A 14,205-nucleotide genomic window follows, 5' to 3' on the forward strand; every position below is an offset into this window, starting at 1 on the left:
GTGCGTCACCCTAATGATCTCAGAAGGGGAATTTGGAGATGCAGACAGACCCAAGTTTTTCAGCTCCCAATCCAAATGCAGGTCTCTTGGTTTGCTGGCTACATAGGTCCAACAAAAAAATGAACTTGGACAGTTTCAACCCTGGGTGGTCACAGCTCCCCATTGCAAAACTGCTTCTGATATCAAGTTCCAGAAGAAACAGGGGCAGGGGTTAGGCTAGCCAAACCTGTGAACTGGTCCCTCTGATAAATACTAAACATAATACAAGCATAGATGATCCATCTTTTCCTTCACTGACACACACTACTTCCATATCCCTCAATTCCCCTAGTATCCAAAAATGTAGCAATCTCGGTTTTGACTATATTCAACAGCTGATCATCCACATTTATTGGCAGTAACTGGACATCCTTGTGGACAAGGTCAGAGCAGATCTGCACAATGTTTCTAAACTGACCTGCCAGGCATTATCGAAATGCATCTTGAGCAATAAACCCAGAGTTGTTGCTGCTGCACAACACTTTATAAGAATCCCTATGTTGCAAAAAGTGGCCATTCTGCCCATCCAGTCTGCACCCACTCTCTGAGCATCTTAGCCAGGCCCACTCCCCACCCTATCCGAGTAACCCCACACATTTACCCTGTCAATCCCTCCAACCTACACAACTTGAGGCACCAAGAGGCAATTTAGCACGGCCAATCCATCTAACCTGCTCATCTTTGGACTGTGGGAAGAAACTGGAGCACCTGGAGGAAACACATGCAGACACGGGGAGAACTCCACACTGGCAGTCACCCAAGGCTGGAATCGAACCCGGGTCCCTGGCGTGATTTGATTTATTGTCAAATGTATTAGTATATAATGAGAAGTACTGTTTCTATAGACAAAGCATACTGTACATAGAGAAGGAAAGGAGAGAGTGCAGATTGTAGTGTTACAATCATAGCTAAGGTGTAGAGAAAGATCAACTTAACATGAAGTACGCCTCTTCAAAAGTCTGATGGCAACAGGAAAGCAGCTGTTCTTGAGACACTGCAGTGCTAACCATTTTGCCACCCTTCTTACTAACATCTTATTGTTAATATTGCTTATAGCAGTGCAAGTGATCTAGAGCATATGGTGTGGTGTTTGTGCCATGGAGGTGGTGAAGGGATAAGCAGTGCAAGATTTTTAAATTTGTTCTGGAATTTCCTGTTCCGTCCCAATGCGAGATAGAAGATGTGAAGTGAGATTTTTAAGCACGAGACGATCAGCAGGATGCACTCAACAGAATCAGAGAATCTCTACAGTGCAGAAGAAGCCATTTGACCCATCAGGTCTGCACCAACCACAATCCCACCCTAACCCCACATACTTATCCTACTAATCCCCTGATACTCGGGTCCATTTAGCGTGGCCAATCAACCTAACCCGCACATCTTTGGAGAAAACGGGAGCATCCGGAGGAAACCTACACAGACACGGGGAGAATGTGGAAACTCCACACAGACTGTGACCCAAGACGTGAATCAAACCCGGGTCCCTGGCACTGAGGTAGCAGTGCTAACCAATGTGCCAGCATGCTGCCCATAAGTTACGTTTTGAGAGAGATTTCTGTGCATTCTTGCTTTTAAGGAAGGGAGTCTCTTTGTGACATGTGCTTTGGCAGAGATTCATCGAGCAGGATTTACTATAAATGTGTAACCCATTCCTCTACACTTGTCTGCAATCAATAAGTAGCAGGTTTGGATAGTGTGTTTCTCGCTCAAAAGCTACTTGCAAATTGCTGTTTACAAATGGAATTAGTTTGGTTTATTGCTATTTTATCAATACCACAACCAACTAAAAAACAGCAGAATAAGGTCGAGAACAAAACTATTGAGTTAAACACGGTTTACAAATCACTGAAGATTCCGAACTTTACCACCTTGTGCATTGGGCAGATAAAATTAGACTTTTTGTTGAATAATTAGTTGATGCGATTTGCATAGATTGAACCAACCTGGGTTTCCAGCTTAAAACAGGACAGGAATTTATACATTTATAAATCATTTTTTTAAAACTGTGATGGAAATAGATCTTACAGCTGGTGAACACTGCAGTTGAAGAATTTAAACTCCGTGCTTGCAAACATCTTTCCCGTCTCCTTGGATTTCAGCTGTAGGATCACACCAATCCAATCTAAGAGAGAAACATCAACATTTTAGTTGGTCAGTTCATTGTTATATTAAATTAACATATGAATAGGTTATCAGCTGATTGCTACTGATGGAAAATTATAGGCTGGACAGCTGAACGTTTTGCTGAAAGGTCAACAATCTGAAACGTTGACTCAGATCTTCTGCAAGGCAGTAATCGCCTTCAGATTGAATCACAGAGTCTCTACAGTGCAGAAGGAGGCCATTCAGCCCATCAAGTCTGCACTGGCCACATTTCCACCCAAGCTCTATTCCCCTACATATTTACCTTGCTAGCCCTCTGACCCTAAAGGACAACTTAGCATGGCCAATCAACCTAACCTGCACATCTTTGGACAGTGGGAGGAAATTGAAGCACCTGGAGGAAACCCACGCAGACTTGGGGGGGGAATGTGCAAACTCCATACAGACATTCACCCCAAGTCAGAATCGAACTTGGGTTCCTGGCACTGTAAGCAGCAGTACTAACCACTGTGTCACCGTGCCACTCTGCTGTGTCTTTTCCTTGAGCACTCCGAAAGCTAGTGGCTTTTACTACCAAATAAGCTTGCTGGACTTTAACCTGGTGTTGTGAGACTTCTTACTACTTTTCTGTGCCGCTAGTGCTCCACATTTCTGGCTGACCCAGTGGCAGAGTGGTTAGCACTGCCGCCTCAAAGCGCCAGGGATTCGGGTTCAATTCCTGATTGAAGTGACTGTGTAGAGTTTGCATGTTCTCCCTGTATCTGCATGGGTTTCCTCTGGGAGCTCCAGTTTCCTCCCATTTTCCAAAGATGTATGGGTTAAGTTGATTGGCCACGCTAAATTGATCCTTAGTGTCAGGGGGATTAGCAAGGTTTGTACAAAGAGTTATGGGGATAGGGCCTAGGTGGAAGTATTGTCAGTGTGAGTTTGATGGGCCGAATGGTATCCTTCTGCACTGTCGGGATTCTATGATTCCGACTCCAGCTTCTTCAGAAATGTCTTCATCAAACTGCTTCCTTGTAGCCTTGCATCAAGGAAGTCACGCCATGCACTGCTACGAAGCGTTAGCTGCCACGTGTTCATGAGCGCACTTGGAAAGCTTTGGGACATTTAACCAGAGTGATCAAAGTGAGCAAACAAATAGGTGTGTGAGTGGAAGGAAGGGGGAGTATGTCAATGTGGAGATGAGAAAGGCGAGTACGGTGAAAGCTGGGTAGAGTGACAACTGGGTGAGGATTTTAGGAGGAGGAGGGGTGTGGTTGTCAGGTTGGGGATTTGTCAAGACCAGAGGATGCTGGAAAAACTCACCAGATCTGGCAGCATCTATTAGGAGAGAACGTACAGTTGACATAAATTCAGAAGTTCATAAAATATAGGAGCAGAATTTGGCCATTCAGCCCATCAAGTACACTCCGCCATTCGATCATGGCTGATACGCTCCTCATCCCCATTTTCCTGCCTTCTCACCAAAACCCTTCAACCCATTACCAATTAAAAATCTATTTAAATCCTCCTTAAATTTATTCAAAGTCCCACCACAAATTGGGGTAGTGAATTCCACAGACTCACCACCCTTTGGGAGAAGTAGCTTCTTTTCAATTCTGTTTTAAGTTTGCTACCCCTTACCCTAAAGACTATGACCTCTTGTCCTAGAATGCCCCACAAGAGAAAGCATCCACTCCACATCTACTTTATCCATACCTTATATCATTTTGTATACCTCAATTTGATCTCCCCTCAGGTTTCCAAATTTCAAAGAGTATAGGCCTAAACTATTCAATCTTTCTTCATAGGAAGATACTGGAATCAATCTAGTGAACATGAACATTTCAATTCCTTTGACTCTTTAGTACTTGAAACATTAACTATGCTTTCACTCCTAACAGATGCTGCCAGACCTATTGAATTTTTTATTTAAACATCCCGGTTCTTGTTTCGGATTCCAGCAGCCTCTGGGATTTGTCCTGTTGGGTCAGGGGAAGATAGGGCTGGATCAGATCTGAGATAATCAGATGGTCATGGGGAGTGGGAAATTGAAGGTGGGGGGGGGTACGGTCAGGGATTAGAATTGAAAATATTCAAGGGAGCCAGAAGATTTGGAGCGTTAACTCTTTCTCTCCCCATAGATGTTTCCGAGCCCGGTGCATTTCCAACAGTTTCTGTTTTCTTATCAGATTTCCAGTCTGCTGCGTTCTGCTTTTGTACAAATAAGCACATGCAGGAGGGCAAGCTACTAGACAGTGTACTGCAAATGTGGATTAAATTACGATGCTTTGCAGACAGTTGAATAATTATGGCTTAAGCCATGACTGAACAAGTCTGGCACATTTTTCACATGTTTCCACCTGGACAGGCTATACACCAGTCAAACTCTTTTCAAGTTTTCTTTAAATTAATTGTTCAAATTTTTCTCTAAATAATGTCTCACATCAATACTTTGCTTGGTTCATAGAGTCAGAGCCACGCAGCAAAGTAAAGGCTCTCCGGCCCATCAAGTCTGCACTGACAATAACAACCGCTAAAGGCACAATAATCCCACATTCTTGAATATTATAATATTTCACATGCTCATCCAAATACCTTTTAAAGGCTGTAAGATTTCTGGCCTCCACTACCCTTCTAGGCAGTGCATTCCAGATTCTCACCACTCTTGATTGAAAACTTTTTTCTCAAATCATCTCCCTCCATCCCTACTACTCTCCCTCCCTACTGTCCCTTACCCTAAACTCTGCCCCCTCGTGATTAACCCCTCACCCAAGGGGAACAGCTGCTCCCTCCTCAACCTGTCTATATCCCTCAATCGTGTTTCTTTCTCTCTTCCCTGCTCCTCCCCACCCACCCCAATCCTTCTCTGCTTTAAAGAGAGCAATCCAAAGCTATCCAGTCTTTCCCTGTAGCTCAAATGCTCCATCCAGACAACACCCTGGCGAAACTCCTCTGCACCCTCTCCAGTGCCATCAGATCCTCCCTTCAGTGAGGTGATCAGAACTGCACACAGTAATCCAGTTGGGGCCTAACCAAGGCTCTGTACAACTCTTGCTTTTATACTCTGTACCATGACTGATGAAAGCAAGTGTCCCACAAAATCTGAACACCTAGCCGACTTATCATAAACATTTCTACCCAATTGGAAAGGCTAGACAGGTTGGGTCCATTTTCACAGGAAGGATGACCAGAAGAGATCTTTATAATATTACAAAAGAATTTGAAGGAGTGGACAGAGTGAGTGTGTCCCCACTTGTAGAGGTGAGCAAGACTAGAGGCCATCATTAAAAGACAATCATCAGGAAATCCAATAGGACATTCAGGAGTGAGCAAGGTGAGAAAGTAGAACTCAACACCACAGGTAATACTGCAAATGCTTTTAAGGGATTGCCAGATAAGTAAATGCGGGAGGAAAAGAACAATGGGTCATACGGATATAGTTAGATGAGGAAGATTGGAACGTAGTTTGAATGAAACACAAACAACAGCATGAACTGTTTGAGCTGCGTGGCCAGTCTGTGTTGTATTTTCTATATAATTTGTTGAAAAGGTTCTGCGTACTTTAAACACAGACTTTCAACAACAAAAAAATCCAAAACATTGATACCCTCAAGTGAGTTCCGTTTGTTGGAAGCTGATGATTGAAAAGTTCAGACCCCGACAAAGTGTCAACTTTTCATGCCCGGTACTCTCTCAGCCAAACCCTCCTTCCCTCCTCGAGGTGCTTCCAAAATCCCCTCCCTGCCACTCAGCTGGTGAGTAGCTGGCTACAGGACCTCCCACAATGCTGCCTCTGCTGGAATCTGCCCAAGCGCGGCCTGGTGATATTTAAATTGAAGCCAGGAGTTAAACTTACTATGGGCCCGAGGCTTTGAATACTTTTCACATGTGTAGAACTATAAAATCCCTACAATGCAGGAGGCGGCCGTTCAACCCATAAAGCCTGCGTGGTCAACTACCCCACATATTTACCCTGCTAATCCCCCAATACTAAGGGGTAATTTAGCATGGCCACTCCATCTAGCCTGCACATCTGTGGACTGTCATCCCATTGTCCTACCTTTCTTAGGCCCTAAAACTAGCTCTGATTTAAAATAAACTCATCGGTTTTCATTTATTCAATATTCAACATTGACCAGTTTTTTGTTCAGGAAATGGGCTGAACTCTGAGTTCCTGATTTAATTTTTTTTGTCCAAAACCACTAATTGTTTTCAGCTGTTGCATCTTCACTATTTCCAGATTTTTGGGGGAAAGAGATGGAGCTTTATTGAAAGGACGGAAGTATCATGTGACAATAATTCATGGGAAGTATTAAGCTGTCTTTCACATTTAATGGTTCCCCAAGGAAAAGGCATAATTCTTTTTTAAAAAAATACACATTTATTTTAATATTTGCTTATTCCCATTTGTACAATATGTAACATACTCAAGGGAGAACAATTAACTATCCAGTCCACTGCACGTGAGAGAATCCTTTATCAAAATAATTCCTTGTAAATCATCAGAATTTCTTCACCTGCTGAACAATTGCGTATTCCCTGGAATAGAATTCTACAGTGGAGGCCATTCAGCCCATCAAGTCCGCACTGACCACAATCCCACCCAAGCCCTATCCCCATGACACCATGCATTTTCCTGAGCTACCTCCCCTTTGCTTTGTACATTCTTCAAGACTTGTGCTTTCAAAAGCCAAGAGGTTTAAGTTTAAAGTTTATTTATTAATGTCGCAAGGAGGCTTACATTAACACTGCAATGAAGTTACTGTGAAAATCTCCTAATCGCCACAGTCCCACACCTCTTTGAATAACTGAGGGAGAATTTAGCGTGGTCAATGCATCAAACCAGCGTGTATTTTGGGCTGCGGGAGGAAACTGGAGCACCTGGGCGAAACTCACGCAGATGGGGAGAATGTGCAGACTCCGCACATCAGTGACCCAGGCCAGGAATTGAACCCTGTTCCCTGACACAGAGGCAGGAATGCTAGCCACTGCGCCACCCTGCAGCCAGAACATGAAATCCTGATTGTTAACCCATGAAAGAAAATCGAATTACAACAGGATGTAATACCACATAATGATCAAAAACTGTATCTAATTGGTCACAAACATTTTGAGATTTTTGCATAGGTTTTTTTTTCCTGCCCTAATTATCTACCAGCGTGTTCCTGGTCTTAACCACACTGGTTTGGGAAGATACAAGTGCACACTTTCAACAGCACTCGACAAAACAATAGCCTTGGGGTTGGTTAATCAGCAGCGCTGTCTGATTAATTAGAAGCTACAGTAATTTGACTTGCCTTTGTTTGAACGTGATTACATTAAACCCTCAGCCGTTTCTTCCCTTTAGTAACGGTTCATGATAAGAGGGCTTGGAAATGTATCTTGTCAACTGCAAAACAAATAGTTGTGGCAATCCCTCATTTGTGGAACTGATCATTTACACCATGACTATGGATGCGAAGCTATTGTGCTGATGAAGAGCAGGAGGAGATGGCTACAGGAGAGATAGAGAAGGAGACTCAAGAAAAGGGAGGACGGAAAGAGAAGTGAGGAAAAGGAGAAGAAACAGAACAGATTGCGAGAATCATAGAATCCCTACAGTGCAAAAAGAGACCATTTGCCCCATCAAGTCTGCACCAACTCTGACAGAGCATCCTACACAGGTTCTATCCCCATATAACCCCACTGGATTTACCCAACTAATCCCCTAACCTACACATCTTGGGACACAAAGAAGCAATTTAGCATGGCCAATCAACGTAACCTATACATCCTTGGGGTGTGGGTGGAAACCGGAGCACCCAGAGGAAACCCACGCAGACATGGCGAGTGCAGGCAAATTTCACACAGACAGTCAATCAAGGCTGGATTTGAACCTGGGTCCCTGGTGCTGCGAGGCGGCAGTGCTAACCACTGTGCCATCCGAATGAAGAGACTGGGAAGAGAGCTAAAGAAGAGACGCACTCTTGGAAAAGGACATTGATAAAGAGAAATGAAAACAAATGCCAGAGTGGAAAGATCGGGAAAATGAACTGCTGTGATATTAACTGGTGGGAACATTGGTTATTTGTTTAGTCAGCACACCCAGTACTGAGGTCAAAAACCGGTTTTCACAGTTTAGCAAACTATAGTGAATTTGATTTTTCAGATTTCATTATTTTTCTTGCTTGCTTTACAATCAAATATTTGCAGGGTTATGTAGTTTTGGTTGAATGTTTGTATAAATTACGAATATTCACCACAACGACAATAGCGTATTTGGCTTTTGCCAATATTCAAATCCTCTTATCTGTAGGCTGATATTTCTGATATATCAGTTGGGGGAAGGGGAACATTTGCTGAAAATAAATTGCATTTTCTGTAATCGGTTTGGCCACTTGTACCTTTCCAACAAAGGGCTATTTAATTTTCAACTATTTCAACAGCACCCTGGTTTAGTTAACCTAATTCCAGAGGAAGAGTTATGAGCTGAAGATCCAACCCCAGATTTAAACGTGTAATCTAGGGCCGAGACTTCAATGTTAAAGTCGCAGTGCTGTGTTGTCAGAGATGCTTCTTTGATACGAGACAAAAGCAGATGTCTACTCTACTGAGAGTCAAAGGTTCCATGGTAATATCTAAGCGTGGGGAATTATCCTGGGCAACCAAACAATATGGACTAGTATCGGGAGCTGGAGTCGGTCACCCGGCCTTCCTGTTCTACATTCAATAAAATCATGGGTGAAGTGACTGTAACCTCAACCCTACATTCCTGCCTACCCCTATAACCTTTCACCCCTCCCCCTTGTTTTTCAAGAATCTATCCCGCTCTGTCTTAGAAATATTCAAAGATTCTGCTTCCAGTGTCTTTTGAGGAAGAGATTTCCAAATCTCACCACCCGCAGCGTAAAAAAATTCTCCTCACTTGGGTCTTAAATGAGTCTATGTTGTTCTAGATTCTCCCATAAGAGGAAACATCCTCTCCACATCCACCCTGTCAAAACCCTTTAGGATCTTAAAAGGTCTCAATCAAGTCTCCACTTACTCTTCCAAACGCCAGTGCATACAAGCCTAGCATGCCCAAATCTTTCTTCATAAAGCAACTCCCCCTCCCCCACTTCTAATACTGGTCTAGTAATTCCATTTCCTGAACTGCTTCCAAACACATTTACATCCTTCCTTAATGGAGACAGCCAGTGCTATATGAAGCACTCCCAACGTGGTCTCACCAGTGCCCTGCACAACTTCCTTACTTTTGTAGTCAATTCCCCTCATAGCAAACAGTAACATTATAAATACTGTAAAAACTTTTTTTTTTACTCCAGCCTTAAAGTTACAAAGATAATATTCAGAGTGGAACAGGCAAACCCAAATCCATTCCTTGCTTGCTCCAAAAACCGAATTCAAAATCCGATCGATTCCAATTCATGGTCCCAATGAAAGGGACAAACAAGATCCAAGCTGACAGGATGAGGCATTGCACTCCATCTTGGGCTTGACCTTAGCCAAAAGGCCTTTGGCTAAGTTCAAGCATCAGATCAAGATGCGATACGGTATACAATTGATGTGTTCCCCACATAACAACAAAGATGCCATGAAGTAATCAATCCATGATAAGATGCTATATTAACCCAACAGACCTGCCGCCAGCTCTCTGCTTCAATTAATTTTTTTGGCAAAAGGTAATCCGCTAATTTTAAAAAAAGCACAAGCTCGCTAACAATGGAATGCTAAAACAAACTTAGTCAACATGGGCTGGTAGCTCCCTCAGGAAATTCCAGGCTACTTAACATGAGAACAAGTTCCATTATAGTAATCAATGTTCTCATTTCTGGGGTGGATTTTTTTTTAAAAACACTGACTTCATAACCATTTCTCATTACTCATGCATTTTCTAAATGTTAAATAGATTTCTGTTCCATTTGGCCATTTTATCTTTCCTCGGTCTCCCTTTTCTTTAAAGTTTAAAGACTTAGGGTGGAATTTTACCGGCATGTCCATCTGAAGTTTGCATGATCCCGCCAGAGGCCAACAGACAATGCTTTTCTGCAAGCCTCACACGCCCCCTTAATTGGGATGAGCACTTCATTAACATTTTGTCCATAGTTTACTTATTCTCTGACCTTCCAGTGTTCCCCAGCTGAATTACCTGTTCAAACTGGCCTCAGTTTGGACAAATATTGGTTCTAAATGCTCACTGTCAACCTGAATTTGTTAGTAACGCTCCCATCTGAGCCGCTAAAAAGTTAATGTTAATTTATTAGTGTCACAAGTAGGCTTTCATTAACACTGCAATGAAATTACTGTGAAAGTCCCCCAGTTGCCACACTCTGGTGCCTGTTCGGATACACTGAGGGAGAATTTAGCATGGCCAATGCACCTAACTAGCACGTTTTTTGGGCTTGGGAAGAAAGCAGAGCAGCTGTCAGAAGTTCATGCAGACACGGGGGATAACATTGCAGACTCTGCATACACAGTGACCCAAAACGTGTTCCTGGTGCTATGCGGCAGCAGTGCTAACCACTGCGCCACCGGTTGTGGATTCACTGCCCAAGCGCTAAGGCAACAATGAAGCTGACACTTCCATGTAATGCTGAGTCTGCACCACATTGCTGGAGGTACTGTCTTTCAAATGATATATTAACAACAAAACAGGGCCTGATGAAACACCACTGAGGAAGACCGTTTAAAGAGCCTATGATTGTTTACTCTGGACAAGAGTCAGAGGAGATTCTTACAAGAATTGTTGAGTTCAACCCTGCTACATTCAAGACTCTTTCAAACTCCAGACTGATAGGACACAGGCTCAAATTTAGGGGAGGAAAGGTGCAAAGATAGTTTGGATTTAACTGCTTTATACACAGGATAATGAGGTGAACAGACTGCTTATGAGAGGTAGGGGAAAGGAATGATTGAGCGATATTAATTGTTGAGACAGCCAGAGGTTATTGAGTTTTTGCCACTCTCATCTGTGTGTTCCTTTATTTTGCCAAGGCCCCAGTTACCTGACGAACATAGACATTCAAAGAAGGAAGTTCACCCAGTGGCCCAGCCAACATGCCTTCTGACACTTACACGAACCAACTGCTCATTTATCACATCTCCTGTCTGTAAGGCTTTACCACATATAAAATAGTTTCACAGAAACAGAAATCATTTAAAGAGTGATTCATCAACTGCTAAGTGTGGTGAGATGTCCTGAGCATGTGATACGTTGCTATATAAAGACAATTCCTTTCTTCAGTCAAGCCAGATATCCTCCAAGTATGGCTTAAGGCTTTAGGAATATAAACAGAAAAATGCTCAAAAATAACAATTCTGATTCAAGTATGATCTCTTCGCCAAGACAAAAGAATGAAAAGTATGATCAGTAGACACACAATGTCATGTTCCTCCTGGATGTGGTGTACTCATAAAAAGTCCACTATTATTTTATTTTTCATGTATTTTAGAATTTTCAAGCATTTTACAATTTTTTAAAAAATACAATCATTTGTTCTAGACCAGAAAAAATACACTTGGAAATGTATCAACACTCAACACAGAGTCATGTTCATTCATCCCAGACAGTTTCTTTCTTATGGCAACTTGAAAAGTAACACTAGAATTTGGCACTTAAATTGATCATCCACACACTGACCTCTGGCAGTAGAGTCCTGGGATGGAATTTTCCCATCACGCCCACCATGGGAATCGTACTGGACAGGACACAGACCAAGCAAAGGTTCATTGACCTCAAACAGGATTTTCCAGTCATGGGGCAAGAGTGGCCGGAAAATCCCATCCATAGAGTTATACAGTGCAGAAAAGGCCCTTCAGCCCATCGAGTCTGCACTGGCAATAACTATCACTAAAGGTGTGCTAATCCTATTTTCCTGCACTTGCCCCATATCCTTGAATGTTATGATATTTCAAGTGCTCATTCAAAGATTTTTTTTTTAAAGGCTGTAAGGTTTCCAGCTTCCACTACCTTCCCAGGAAGTGCATTCCAGATTCCCATCACCGTCTGAAAATATGTTTTCTCAAATCCCCTCTGATCATAGAACATAAAACATTACAGCACAGTACAGGCCTTTCAACCCTCAACCTTGCACCAACCCATGAAACCAATCTAAAGCCCATCTAACTTAGAGAAGGAGAGAGGCTTAGAGAAGGTGAGTTGAAGTTTTTCTAACTTTTGACACATACATGGCAGGGGCTATGGGGAGGAACATAAGCTGTGTTAGGTGCCGCATGTGGGAGTTCTTGGTGGCGTCACGTCTCCCGAAGGTCCACATCTGTGTTAAATGTTTAGAGTTGCAGTGCTCGAGGTCCCGGGTCAGGCAACTCGAGGGGTGTTTAGAGGATGCGTTTCTGGTCAGGGAAAATGAAGAGATAATGTCTAGGAACCATGAGCAGGAAGAGGTCCCAAGGGCTGAAGAGCAGGATGGGTGGACGACCGTTAGGCGGAAAAAGAGGAAGAAGAATAGTCATGGTCCCCCGGCCTCCCCAGTGGCCCCGCAAGATTCATCGACAGGGGCACAAAAGGATAGGCAGGAGGGACAGAATGACTTAGAGGGACAGAAGGGGGCTGGCAATGTGATAGTGGTAGGGGATGGGAGGGTCCAAGGCATTGACAGGAGGTTCTGTGGGCAGAGGCGTGACTCCAGGATGGTGGTCTGCCTCCCTGGAGCAGGGGTACAGGACGTAACGGAAAGGGTAGAGGGAATTTTGAAAGGGGAGGGGACCCAGGCAGAGGTAATAATACACGTAGGGGAGAGGGACGTAGGAAGGAGGAATAGGGTAGATGTACGTAGGCAATTTAGGGAGTTGGGGTCCAAACTGAGGAGCAGGACCTCCAGGGTGGCATTCTCTGGGTTGCTGCCTAGTACCAGCAGGGCTAGGAATAACGAGATCATGCAGCTGAATGCATGGTTGAGGGATTGGTGTAGGGTAGGGGGCTTTACTTTTGTAGACCACTGGGAGGTATTTATGAGAGAAGGGCAACTGTATAGGAGGGGTGGGGAGAATTTGAATGGGAGGGGGACTAGTGTCTTAGCAGGGAGGTTAGCTGGTGTGTTTAGGAATGGTTTAAACTAATAGGGAGGTGGGGGGGTGGGGATGTGGCCGATAGCTCATTAGACACTGGGGCCGGGAGAGAGTTGGGTGAAAGGAAAATTATCAGGGAGGAGGAGGTTCTGAGGGACGCTGGTGGGTTGAACTGTGTCTGTTTCAATGCGAGGAGTGTGACAGGAAAAACGGATGAGCTTAGGGCCTTGATATTCGTGAGGAAGTTAGATGTGGTGGCAGTAACAGAGACGTGGTTACGTGAAGGGCAGGACTGGCAGCTGAATGTTCCTGGGTATAAGTGTTTTAGGTGTGACAGAGGAGGGTTAAAGAGAGGTGGAGGGGTGGCACTGTTAGTAAAGGAGAACATCACAGTAGTGCAGAGGGAGGACAATATGGAGGAGTTAGGGATTGAGTCGCTGTGGGTGGAGTTGAGGAATAAGAAGGGAGAGATTACGATGCTAGGGGTATACTATAGGCCACCCAACAGCCCGAGGTCAGTGGAGGAAGGCATTTGCAGGGGCATTTTGGATAGGTGCAGAAAGAATAAGGTGGTTGTAGTGGGTGACTTTAATCTTCCTGGAGTGGATTGGAGGGGGCCTAGAGCTGGGGGTACGGAGGGAGAGGAGTTTGTAAAACGTGTTTTGGAAGGGTCCCTAGAGCAGTACGTAACTAGTCCAACTAGGGAAGGAGCTATACTGGATTTGGTGTTGGGTAATGAGCCGGGGCAGGTGGGTGAGGTTGAGGTAGGCGAACATGTGGCTAACAGTGACCACAAGTCCGTCTACTTTAGGATAAAAATGGAAAGGGATGAGTGCCGTCTGAAGGGGAGGGTGCTGAGCTGGGGGAAGGCACGCTACAGCCGGATTAGGAGGGAGCTGAAGGACACTGATTGGGAGGGACTGTTAGTTGGCAAGTCCACGGTTGGCAAGTGGGAGGCTTTTAAGGGCAAACTGAAAATGTTGCAGGAAAGGCATGTTCCGGTTAAGCGGAAGGATGGGAAAGGTAGGATTAGAGGGCCGTGGATTACAGGGGGTATCGAAGACTTGGTTA

The 14,205-nt window shown here is 44.0% G+C and overlaps 1 protein-coding gene across 3 annotated transcripts in view; it reads right to left on the minus strand.

Moving 5' to 3' along the window:
• LOC145356986 (plexin-A2-like) overlaps window positions 1-14,205 on the minus strand; it is a 470,896-nt gene that overhangs the window by 168,275 nt on the left and 288,416 nt on the right. For all 3 annotated transcript variants that reach the window (XM_080210014.1, XM_080210012.1, XM_080210013.1), the window contains one exon: window positions 2,065-2,161. In XM_080210014.1, coding sequence (XP_080066140.1) covers window positions 2,065-2,161 — 97 coding nt within the window. The remainder of the gene's footprint in view (window positions 1-2,064; window positions 2,162-14,205) is intronic.

Source organism: Carcharhinus amblyrhynchos, chromosome 22, assembly GCF_965287045.1.
Source record: "Carcharhinus amblyrhynchos chromosome 22, sCarAmb.v2.hapA, whole genome shotgun sequence".
In the NCBI taxonomy this organism is placed as follows: Eukaryota; Metazoa; Chordata; class Chondrichthyes; order Carcharhiniformes; family Carcharhinidae; genus Carcharhinus; species Carcharhinus amblyrhynchos.